This window comes from Leuresthes tenuis, unplaced genomic scaffold, assembly GCF_036924035.1.
Source record: "Leuresthes tenuis unplaced genomic scaffold, fLeuTen1.0.hap1 SCAF_6, whole genome shotgun sequence".
Taxonomy (NCBI): domain Eukaryota; kingdom Metazoa; phylum Chordata; class Actinopteri; order Atheriniformes; family Atherinopsidae; genus Leuresthes; species Leuresthes tenuis.
In genome coordinates, this window is record NW_027325360.1 from 24224148 (window position 1) to 24236946 (window position 12799).

Below are 12799 nucleotides of genomic sequence, written 5' to 3' on the forward strand. Positions count from 1 at the left end.
AGAAATAACAAAATCAAGAAAGAGCACATATATTTAATAACTTCCACAGGCATGCAGACAGTTAAAAAATCAGTCGTAACAAAAGCGATGGTTTTGGTGCGTCTCTGACCCTGTGTGCCTGGAAGCCATGTTGCGCAACATTTTGGTATTCGCGTAAAATACGTTTCTGTCCCTTTGTCGTTAAAGTTTGTGTCTGAGTACAAACAAAAAGAACCAAGGAAGTTTGCTGTGAGCCTTTGAAACTGCTGTAATGAGCAAGCTGTTCCGCACGATTTGAAAATAATCCGCGTGTCAGTGTCATCTTTCTTATGCAAAGTAGCCCTCTTTGAAGGCGGATCTTTTGGCAGGTTAGACCGGGACGGAGGCTCCGACCAGCTCAGACGAGTACTGCCACCAGACTCATCAACTGCGTGCTCTTGGGAGGAGCGTAATCCCACATTTCTGGAAGACATATCTCGTAATCACCGAGGATATTTATTTTACTTAATTTGTTGACTGACGAACTGTTTCTAGTGCCTGGCGCAAAATACATCAAGGTCGCATAAAGGATTGGAGGAGTTTTAGTTGTTCTTTTTCTTTTTTGTGTATTAAGTTCTCGCTCAAGGACTGAAATCGCGCTGTAACACGGACAAACGAGTTCGGAAAAGTACCATGAAACGTGAAAACGGAGCTGTAAGTCGTTCGGAAACTAAACGGAAACTAAACTGGACCCATGGCAATTCTGTGATGCCTACGATGCGAGAGTGAAGCAGCTTCAGCATTTCAGCCTCAAACTGAGCGCCTGAGAGCATGGACCTGACAGCGCTCCTCCAGAGAGGAAACATTTTCACTCCATCGCGGGGTTTCTGTTTTTATTAAACTCTGCGATTCTAGAGAGAGGAAATAATGGTCTCGGAACAAATAGTTGAGTAAGTTGTGCCACTCTCAGCTCATCCACCAACATCAGTTTGGTCGCATCACTGACTTTTTAATTAAGGAAACTTGTTTTTGTCGTTGTTGCGGTAAAAACTAGGCTATATATATTTTTTTAATCTGATTTATCCTTCAAATAAAGTAGGGAGAATGTTTTCAACTGAAAAACTTAACCTACTCTCCGCACTTCTGCTTCTGTGGAGCTGTGGGGGTTCAGCCATCAGCTCCATAGACCCTGACTGGTCAGGAGAGGGGAGATGTCAACACATCAACATCCCCCTGTGTAAGGACATCGGCTACAACATGACCCGCATGCCAAATCTAATGGGCCATGATGATCAAAAAGAGGCAGCAATAGAGCTGCAGGAGTTTGCAACACTCATACAGTTTGGATGCCACATTCACCTCAAATTTTTCCTTTGCTCTCTGTATGCTCCCATGTGCACGGAGCAGGTGTCAAACCCCATCCCAGCATGCAGAGTTATGTGTGAGCAGGTCAAGCTGAAGTGCTCACCTATCCTGGGACAGTTTGATTTCCCCTGGCCGGACTCTCTGGACTGCTCACGTCTCCCAACTAAAAACGACCCAAACAACCTGTGCATGGAGGCACCCAATAATGGATCAGATGAGCCTCCCAAAGTCTCCCACACCCAGCCTCCGGATTTCAGGCCACAGCGCCCTCTGAGTGGACAGGACCTGCACCTTAAGGACACTGGTAGCAAGCAGACATGCAGCAACCCTGGCAAGTTCCACTTTGTGGAGAAGAGTGAGTCATGTGCCCCTAAATGCAATTCTAAAGTGGATGTATACTGGAGCCAGGGTGACAAGCAGTTCTCTCTGGTGTGGATGGCCATCTGGTCCATCCTGTGCTTTGTCTCCAGTGCCTTCACTGTGCTCACTTTCCTCATAGACCCACAGCGATTCAAATACCCAGAGAGGCCGATCATCTTCCTCTCCATGTCTTACTGTGTTTACTCTGTAGGCTACCTCATTCGACTTTTTGTAGGAGCTGACAGAATAGCCTGTGACAGAGACAATGGGGTCCAGTATATTATCCAGGAGGGTCTGGAGAGCACTGGCTGCACTATTGTGTTCCTCATCCTGTATTATTTTGGTATGGCCAGCTCCCTCTGGTGGGTTATCTTGACCCTAACATGGTTCCTTGCTGCAGGGAAGAAGTGGGGTCACGAGGCTATCGAGGCCAACAGCAGCTACTTTCACCTGGCAGCCTGGGCCATCCCGGCTGTCAAGACCATCATGATCCTGGTGATGAGGAAGGTTGCTGGGGATGAGCTAACAGGTGTCTGCTATGTTGGCAGCATGGATGTCAAAGCTCTTACAGGCTTTGTTCTCATTCCACTCTCCTGTTATCTTATTATTGGCACTTCTTTTCTGTTGTCCGGCTTTGTGGCTCTCTTCCACATTCGGAAGATTATGAAAACAGAGGGAGAGAACACAGACAAGCTTGAGAAGTTGATGGTTCGTATTGGGGTCTTCTCTGTGCTATACACTGTTCCAGCTACCTGCGTCATCGCCTGCTATTTCTATGAGAGGCTCAACATGGACTACTGGCGCATCCTGGCTGGGGAGCAGAAGTGCGTGGACAACAGCGGGCCAGAGTCAGATGAGTGTGTTATGAAGACTTCGATCCCTGCTGTTGAAATCTTTATGGTTAAGATCTTCATGCTGTTGGTGGTGGGCATCACTAGTGGTATGTGGATCTGGACCTCAAAGACACTGCAGTCATGGCAGAATGTGTTCAGCAGGAAGCTGAAGAAGAGGACGAGGAGGAAGGCTGCTAGTGTATTCACCAGCAGCAGGCCTTACATCAAGCCTCACCCATCTCTCAAAGGGCAAAATGCTAAGTATGAGCCAACACGACCCCCACCAACATGTGTATGAGTTGGCTATCTTTGTATAAACTCAAAAATACTTTTAAAACCCTAACCAAGATTTCTGATGATCAGAGAGCCATCAAAAGAAACAAAATCCATGTTTTATTTATGCAATATGCATTGAAGAATATACATGGTTTTTTTTCTATATTCACCCATGTCACGCATCAAGAGCCGCCTTTGTGTGATAAAAAAGAAAATCTGCTACTCCTTGATTCACTTGTCCTATTGAGGAACTTGGAATAGAAAAAAATCTTATTGTTCCCGAGACAAAAAGAGTGGAGTAAACCATTTGGATGTGCCATGGCGTTACTTGAATAATGTGCAATAGATGTTTTCCTTACTGGCTAAGAGACACTTCTACTGTTGGTGACAGATTACAGACAATGGAAGGACCTCATAGACAATGGAGGCAAATGGTCAGAGAGAGATGAGTGTTGTTTCCAGGCTTTTTCATGGAAATCGAGCCAGTGTCATATATGTTTGAACTGGACTGAAAGCAGCTGTTGAAAGGCGCCCAAGACCTTACGAACTGTTCATTGTGAGGCAAATCCATGCCATAAATTAATCTAGCACTCAATATTGAAAAGTTATTTGTACACACAGCTCTCTTTTTTTCTTGTTCTTTGCTGTTTTATAGCACATGGGGACATTTGTATATATTTCTAAAAAAGTTGAGATTTTATAGAAAAATTAATAAAACGTTCTAGTTTTAAATCTTTGCAAAGCTGTAATCTTGTTTTGCAACTGTGTTCTTCTCTCTGATGAAGTGCGTATTCATTTCCTTGTAAAGCTTGTGTTTTTATGCAGTCAGCACTGGTGTCTCTCACCCTCGCTATCATTTTAACATGTCATTAAAGAAAAAGAAAAAAACTATTCTTGATTTGTAAAGTATAGCCATACAAATAATTGAGATACAAAACAGAAGAAAAGACAAAAAAAAGACTTAAAAGTCTAAATTTTTTAAGTGGTGCATTACATCTCCTTCTGTGGAATAAGAAATAGCATTTGTGCCTCTCATAAAGAGAGGAATATCTATCCTGGCTTTGTAGAAAGCAACATGATTCTTAAGTCAGCAGTAAGTATAAATAGTGCCCTCTCTAATCTTGGTTTATGAGAAAACAATTTTGCTTTTGTGTTCGTTCCATTGGGGCTAAAACAAAGCAAAATAACAACAAAAAAATTGGGGGACCTTATATGTATATATGTAGCTACACAGTGTAACATGTTAATGCAGTCATGGTTGTGAATATTTTCTAAATTCATTCTGTTTTTAATATTTGTAACCTTGCCTCTCTAGAAAGAAAAATAGTAAACCCCAAAGAAATTATCGATATTTAACTCTCAGGTTTTATGTAATTGCAAATCAAATCTTTCAATGAAATGCTGTAATGATTAATACTGTTTGTGGACTTTATTGGCGGTTCTATAAAGATGCAAATGTGGAAATGGTGAAGTTAACGAGAGGGGATATCAGCAGTTAGTGGTAATGTAAGCTGACCAAATGTCAACATGTTTCCTGTGATTTGGATCAGAATTTTGATAATTTACTATTATCAATCATTTTTTTAAATTGATTTCCACCATGGTGGTTGCTCATACAGAACAAATCTTTGTACAGTCCCTCACCTCAGCTAGACTGAATACACAACTTATTTCAGCCTTCTCTGTTCCTCTCCCCTCTCTCCCTGTCTGGCTGTGTTGCAGTGTATCAGTGAATGAAAGGGGTTATACAATAATCCAGCACTCATTCAGGACAAGATTAGACTGTTTGAAGGGTTTAACTTTGAAAAAAGGATCACTGCAGACCAAAATACAGAATATCTGTCATCTCTTCTCTGCAGGCCGTAGTGTCATTTCAAAAGACACATCTGGCCTTTATTTGAAATAGTAATTTATTGACTGAAAGGATAAAAAAATGAAACATAAGCCAACTGAACACATTGTTGGCATCTGGAGACATTTGGTGTTAAATGACCCTTGCATTATTAAAATTTTAAGGAGCGTACATCGAGGTCCACAAGTCTGATCTTGAATCCAAGTAAAAGGAATTGACTTTTGTCTCGACAGAATGGACAGAACAGTGAGAAAACGTGGTGACTCAAGACATACGTCAAACATTTAAGATTCAAACACGTGGGATATTGACAATTTGTTAAAGGTGTTATAATGTTATTCTTTTGGGCTTTTAATGTTTGAAGGTTCTGCTTTCTTTGAATTTACCAAAAAAAACTCTGTTAGAGGGTTCTCTCTGGTTCATTAAAGTATATGAAGAGTAGTATTCCTTTATCCCTGAGGGTATTCAAGTTCTAGCTTCAACCCAACCAGTTTCAACAGTAAAAAGCACATGACTCACAACCTCTATGTGGCTGAATCAAAGTCAGACAGTGTCTATTGATACTTGAGTTGCAAAAAAAAGGTGTGAGTGCTTCTGAGAGCCTCAACAGAGGCCACCTGGATAACAGCCCCGAAGGTGTCTAGAGAGGCTGTAAATATAAATGACAGTTACCACCCCCCTCCAGGACTTCTCTTCTTCTCCTTGCTTCAAAGGAAAAAAAATCCTCCTTCTCTGAGCAAGGGCAAAGTGTGGCTGGCAAGAATTTTGAGGAGGAATCACAGTCAACTGTATTTAAGCTTTAATAAGTATATAACGTATTCCATCCGATCCTAGGCTATCGAATTTGGAGTGTCTTTAAATTGAGTTTGACAACAAACACCTAGTGTTGGTTACTATGAAAAACTGCTCCTTTTAAGGACACATTTTATATGACCAAGTGGGGAATCTGTTACAAAAAAGGGTAACGTAAAAACTGTTAGCGGCATCCACCATCTGCCACTAATTCTTCTTACTATGCTACAGAAGATAAGCAGTCTGTGTTGGCTTATGATGTTTCAACAAAAAAGAGATTTTGCTAGTGATCAGCATTGTTGAAACTGTATCAAACCTTTGATAATAACTTGATTTAAATGACTTTGACTGGTTTGCCAGCAAGCCAGGCTTTTCAGCTTCTCACATTCTGTAATTGAGCCGATGTTGAATGTCTTTGCGGAACAGAGCAATATTCCAGACATTAAATGAAATATTAAACCCCTCTTCGTGTCAAAAGGTGGATTCGGGCTCAAAGAGACAGTGGTAAAGAAACAACAATGCCAGTCAACACTGTACTTCAGTAGCATTGAGTGACTACATGCTCTTGTTGTCTCAATGGTTGTATGCAAGGATATGGAGGAACTTGTGTACCTTTGTGTGATTTATCTGCTGCTTTTGCAAGCTATCATAAAGGTCTCTGTCACAACGGCATAAATCAAGTTTCTGGGATGACTGGCGGCTGAGGCAACTTCTCTTTGATCAGGCTTTGAGGAGACGCCCCATGTCCTCATCCTCAGCTGCTCCTGCAGCACCTGTTTACTAGTTCAGGCTTGTCTGGTTAGAAGGCAGTGCTTATCATCTCAATGTCATAGACTCATACATGATGCACACATACGCACTGCATATACACACAAAGGAATTTGGCTAGTGCTAAGGGCTGGGGGGGTTCCTCAAACACGTGTGCTCCTAATGTGCTTGACCCTCTCTGATTCTTGCTGCAGTTTCCTCATTCGATCACAGCTATGAGTGTAAATCTGTTGCCTTTTGGAAAGATCTGACTCATTTGAGTGTTCCATAGAGGAAAGTAGTTGGTGCGTTACAGTAAATGAAACAGCTTTGTTTTCCTCTTGAAGAAGTAACTGTGAGTAAGAGGTTGGAAAAAAAAACTTTACTTGAAGAGAGCTGCTAGTATCTCAGTTCAATATTCTTATCATAGTGTGGGAATATTTTCCCATCCCTTAAGTTACTCTGTTTCCTAAATACAGAGTTCCGTGGGTCATGGTAGAGGAAGTGGGGGTGGGTTTCATGCTCTGAATTGACATTTACAGCATAGAAACTAGGTCAAAGAGTAGAATATGTATGTAAGGGTAGCCCCACTAATAGCTGACAGACACATACATACACACAAACTCACACATCAGTTTGCTGTGGAGAGACAATTATTCCCAGCCACCACTAAAGGTGAGAGTAATTACATAAAACCCTGGCAACAATGTGTTCTCTTCTTGCTTTTTTTCCCCCAAATTCAAAATGAACTACCTCACAGGCCCTCTGGTGATCAAACAAGTGTTTGATAGGCGCTTTGGTTTGAAAGAGGACTGAATATGTTTATTTGCATGTGGAGGAGTGAATGACTTTGAGGTGGAGATCAGGCAGATTAGTGTTAACTGACAGAGACCTGTGCAAACAGACACTCCCCCTGCATACAAGAGGGGCAGTGGTGCACTTCCTCTTCGGGACCAAAGTATGGCAGCTCCTGCTCTTCTTTAAACATGGTTCTTTGTATGCAGCCTCCTCCCTTACGCTTGAATTAAGTTTTTTATTTATTTTTGGGATTTTTTCATAGTTTTGTTTGCTCGCTACATGTGAAATGACGCATACTGATAGCTAGCAAACTTGAGCTTAGCAAGCAAAGTGCATGAGACTGGTAAAAACCCACAGCCCTACCCTGAGATATTTGTAAAAAGAAATGTTTTTTTAATAAAATTTTAACATGCTCTTAAATTTTGAAATTAGATACAGTAACAGTTGTATTTAATTCAGTCTCAATCTTGTAACTATTTCCTCAACAAATTTACCAGTCATAGTTTGACAAAAAGGCCATCAATCTGCAACATTTGTACTATCACAGCTCCAAATATGCAACATTCAGCTCAAAAATGTCACATGTAAAGAAACAGTATTACAAGCAGAGGAGGACCCATGAGCTGCACATGAAGGCAGGAGATTCAGTGGTTAGAAGGATGTGAAAAGGGTGGTGTCAGCTGGAAGCAAGGTTTCTTCATGGTGATTTAGCAGCAGACTCTAATCTGCCACCTTCCTAATCCACACTGCAAAGAGCTCTGATCATTTTAAAAACAGCGGAACATCAGGAGTGTTGACGCCTTCGTATGAGGACATTCTCACACTTGAGTGCATGTGTTTGTGTGTATACAACCATGCAAGTTTTTCCAGCGATGTTACAAAGGCAGCGACAGGAATGATGGAAGCAGTGGAGAGCAAGAACAACAGGAGATTGCCTGTATGTGTATATGTTTGTGAGTGTGTGTTTATTGACAGTATAGGAGCTATAGAGGGAAAAAAGATGATGACAGATCTGGCAGGGCTCATGAACGCCGCTGAGAGAAAATGCCTGTGGTTCAAAGACACTCTCAGCAAACTTAACAAAGAAAGATGGCACAGAGGGGGAGAGCATGAAAGGAAACCACACAATCAACTGTCACATAAACTGGGAGAAAATATCTTAGCCTTGCTGGCAGACATTTGACTATTTTTACTTTAACTCTATAGAATGGACAATGACAAAGCAATATACAAAACTGTAAACATGTTATTAAAAGTTAAAACAACTAAATGTTGGCTAATAGAACTATGGTCCACCAATGACAGCGACATATTACTTATATTTGTTTCTGTGCATAATAAATAGTTGAAAGTACGAAAAACACAACTACACTGTTAGCTTCCTTTTAAGGTTGTGGCCACAATTCCCCCCACACTTATTTCTTTTCTTCTTCTTGGGTGCATCAAGTTAATAAGATTGGGCATGCACAACACAAAACATGTGTTGGTATACAGCGGTCCAAGACAATGTCTCATTTTGCTTTCAGCTTGCTTTATGTAATGACAGGACTGGAAGCAATTTGGGGTAAGTCCCACTGAGCTCTTGAAGAGATGATCGACAATTTATTGTTGGATTTTTTTTTACTGTATCTGATTGTACATGTGTTCCTTTGAGTAATCAAGCTATGGCCTGGCTAGAGAATATTGGCTTCCTGGACACTGGTGGCAGGCCAGATTGTCTGGTCCTGATAAAAGTAATGAGAGTGATGGCAGAAGCCGCTAATCTACGAAGAGAAGGGGTCAGGACCCACTTATCTGGCCTGAGTGGAAAATAACAGTCCGCTCAAAGGGCCAATCTGTGAGTTACAGTTTGACAGCTTAGCTAAAACATTGTTGGCCAACTGCTGTCTTTGTTTACAGTGACTCACTAGCTCAGAGACATTCTATTCACACCAAAATTTATTTTCTGAGCTTTTGATGCGAGACTGGAGGCTACACAGCATTGGTTTATATTCATAAGCTTGTCAACACGTGAATAGCATGCACTTGTATTTTCAGGAGCATTGGGTTAAATAAAACTTCCAAAAGATTTAAAAGATTAGCTTCTTTCTTTATGCCAGAGTTTTTAAGAACAGATGTGAAAGTAGCCAAATGGAAGAAAAAAGAAAAAGAAAAAACCCCACAACAACTTGATTGTCGCTCATAAAACTGCTTTCATATGACAGACATGAGCCAAAGCCATCACCCACTGTGGTAAAGAAGATTCCAGAAAGGCATGCAAACAATGCGTCTACATATTTACAGCACAACACCTGTCTAGCTTGTTTATGAATGCTCGCAGTACAGTGATCCCTAAAACAACAAGCCCTACATAGGAATTAAAAACTATATTTGGATGCATATGATCTATGTTTGATCATTCCTTTGGGTCACAGACATCGTTTGAACCATCATGGCAAGAATTACTCAAACAAAATCAAGACAAGCTTCTGTTTTGTTCTTCAAAGGGGAGAAATAAGTGGGGGTACAAATAACCGCATGTTCTATTAAGTAAGAATCATCTTTGGTCAACCTTTGTTTTCTTCTTTTTTTTTTAGTAGTACCTTAATTAGTAATAAGTTCAATCAACATGACAATACCATCTAAATGTGTATTTGAGAGTAATATATGAGCATTTATATTACCATCAAATTAGTTTGTCTGTTTATTTCCATTTATCTGTACTTACAATTTTTCCTCATTATTCTTTGAAGCTACATGAATAATCTTATTGTTAACCCTGGCTAGGAGTCACTTCTCTAGCAGACAAGAAATGAACCGAGTCCACTGAAATCAGGCGGCAGGAATGCATGTGTACTGATAAAGTGTTTAACCCCGTGGAATCAGTCTTCCTGGTTTGAATGCAGAAAGAGGCTAGAAGCAGGTCAGGGGAGGTCAGGGAGGACAGCAAGACCTTCTTATGTGAGTTGGACAGTTTTGAGGACCACTACAAGGGGCACTGAGTCAGTTCATTGATATTCAAGGATTTGACCCGCTGACAACAGGGATGTCACTGAGGTTAAGACAGCGTATTGTATTGCTCCGAAAAAAGCCAGGGGGTCCCCCAGCCCTCCACCCTCATCTGCTCTGTTGTCATGGTGAGCACATTAGTGCAGCAGCACTATGTCACACTCATGTGGACACATTCTCCCTTTCTTCCTTTTTCTCTTCTTTCTCCGACTTTCTATCATGCTGTTTCATCTAGGGGCCAGCCATACAAAGTTCTCTGGGTGTCGACAATGCCTGGTGTGTCAAGGACATGTGTGTACAGTGTAAAAGAGAGCAAGCACTGTAAATTCAAGGACTTTTTTCCACAATACCCATGGCAACAGATAGACAGAATTTTACATCCTTATATATTACAGGTCAAATTGATGAATCCGTGTTGGAGATCAAAATAAATGCCATATAAAAGTCATATTTCATCTTACTGGAGTGAAGGACTATTACATTCCGCCTTATGACCAGTGAGCTGGTGACATGTGTTTTATTGTTTTGAGCAAACATTGTATCCCTACACCAGTTTGTTAAATTGCAACATAAGAGCAAAAATCAATCAGCAGAGGTTCAATTGATTTGCTGAACATGCTTTCTCTAACAACTTTACTGTGGCTTTGTGTTGGAAAAATAATCAACTCACAGACGTCTTTGTAGTGTCTTGTTGTCACACAAATATGTTCCTACAGCCAGTGTCAAAGAGATTAGGCTGAAAGGAAAATTGCAGCAGTATTAAACAGTGGACTTGATGAGTCACTGCTCTGAGGTGATGGGGCATGTCTGTGCCTCGCCCCATCTGAACCTGACGGCTGCTGCTGTTGGCACTGTAATTACAGAGGTTTGGCATAAATCACAGAGAAAAAGGTGGGAGAAAAAGAAAGAGTGAGGCGGGGCCAGGGGAGATGGGAGTGGGGATGGGGTGGGGGGGTGGGGTGGGGGGGGGGTGGGGGGGGGGGGCAGAAAAAGTTGAGAGAAGGGGAGACTGCTAGCCTCAGGGCCCCTGACATTCAGAAACACCCTGTTCACTCCTAAATACTCCCAAAGTCCCCACTTTTTATGATTTTTTTCACCTTTTGTCTCTGTGCTTCCAGACAGCCAAATACAAACAAACACTTGTGGTCTGCCTCAGAGGATTCAAGTCCTACCTCTGGTTGTGGCAGCTGGGCTACACAGGATGCATGTGCCTACACTATAAAATCATTACTTACCACCACACTTCAGGAGATCATTTTTGGGAATGCTTATACAAACTTGTCACTCTTGTTGTTTTCATCCCTAACTGCAAGGGAAATTTGGGAACTTTGTGTCAAAACCAGCTCCAATTTATTTATTTTATTCTTTATTTTTGGTTTGCGTATTTTCTTTACTTGCAATTCATGGCATTATGGACATTACTGTGGTGTTGTAACTATAAAAAAGTAGTCAGATAAATATCACATCAAAAAACATCTGCTATAACAATATATGCCTCTAGTTGACTTGTGATAGACAGCAATCATTGTAATTATTGGTGCATTTGGCTTGAAAGGGGTTAAAGAATTTGACAAAAGAGAAGAAAGAATGGCATGCATCAAATACCCAAGCCAGTCGAGCCAGTGCCAACAGCCACAATGCAGCAGAAGTTATTGGCATTACAGTACAGATTTTTAATTAAAAGATCACCAAGATATCTGCTCTAGAAGTTCTCATTACTGATTTAATGAAGCTCTTTTACCCTCTTAAGAAACAAGCTCTAAAATGGGTACATATATTACCCCGTAATGCCCCTTGATAGCATCGTTCATCTGATACTGACATCAGAATTAGTTTTCAACTTTTAGAAAAATCTCCTGAGATCAAAAGACAACATTACAGATATGCTTTTCCATAATTACTAAAGTCCTGTTTAGAACAGTCGTGTTTCAAAATCTAAGACAGAATAGCCACATAAAAACAACACATAACATGACTAAATCAGTGTTTTGAAAGTAAAATCACTTGTTGGTTATGGTTAGGGAAACATTGTGGTTGTAGCTTAAATTAATACTAAAAGTTAAGAGATTATAAAATAAACCGTGATTGAAGGAGAATCATACCAACTCTTGGCTGGAAACAGTGAACAAGCAGCTTTACACTGCTCCTTCTATTGCTCCAACTGGACACAAATAACAATTTCTATGGTTGTGAGAGGGTTTTTTCACTCTAACATAGGCACGTGTTGTTTTGGGGTAAATAATGGAATAACTTATGACTTAAAAAAAAAACTCTATAATAGACCCAATATTATGGGGTTTTTTTCAACACATAAACCTAATTGTGAAAAACATTTCTAATCCTGATCATTCATAGTAACTGCGAGTGGGATGGGAAGCAGAATAATTAAAGAGTGTGAAAAACTTTGTGCAGGACAAGAGTTTGAACTGACAGTCTCTTGCATGAGTTTCAAATGGAATAACGCCAACTTCATCATAAGTGACACAATCAGCAGTGAGTAATGAGTACATATTGACATGTAGCAACAGATTTCTGGTGAAAATGTTATTATGCAGTGAAACGTGACAGTTTGGATGTCATCATGTAACAAGAACACTGATGAGTGCAGAATTGGTCCAGGAAATTTGTGTGACAGATATAGTATTGTTACAATCTTGTAGCATTTTTGTGAGACTGCAGATGTACTACTTAGCATCTTAGCATCTTAACATTCTGACATGAGACTGGTTGGGCATGTGATATTAGAAGTGGAGTCATTCCAGTATTGATTTGGCTTCTTAAATGAGTGCTCACTGCAATCCAACCCTGATGCACAGCAACAGTTGTCATC

At 40.7% G+C, this 12799-nt stretch overlaps 1 protein-coding gene across 1 annotated transcript; it reads left to right on the plus strand.

The window, feature by feature from the left end:
- Positions 1 to 358: 358 nt before the first annotated feature.
- fzd10 (frizzled class receptor 10) lies at positions 359 to 3524 on the plus strand. Its single transcript, XM_072388357.1, has one exon. It carries the CDS (start codon positions 1063 to 1065, stop codon positions 2812 to 2814), a length of 1752 nt encoding a protein of 583 aa, XP_072244458.1. The 5' UTR covers positions 359 to 1062; the 3' UTR covers positions 2815 to 3524.
- The last annotated feature ends 9275 nt before the right edge of the window (positions 3525 to 12799 follow it).

What these genes read in the sequence shown, in the direction of transcription:
- fzd10 (XM_072388357.1), top strand. Translation starts at nt 1,063, where the DNA reads ATGTTTTCAACTGAAAAACTTAACCTACTCTCCGCACTTCTGCTTCTG.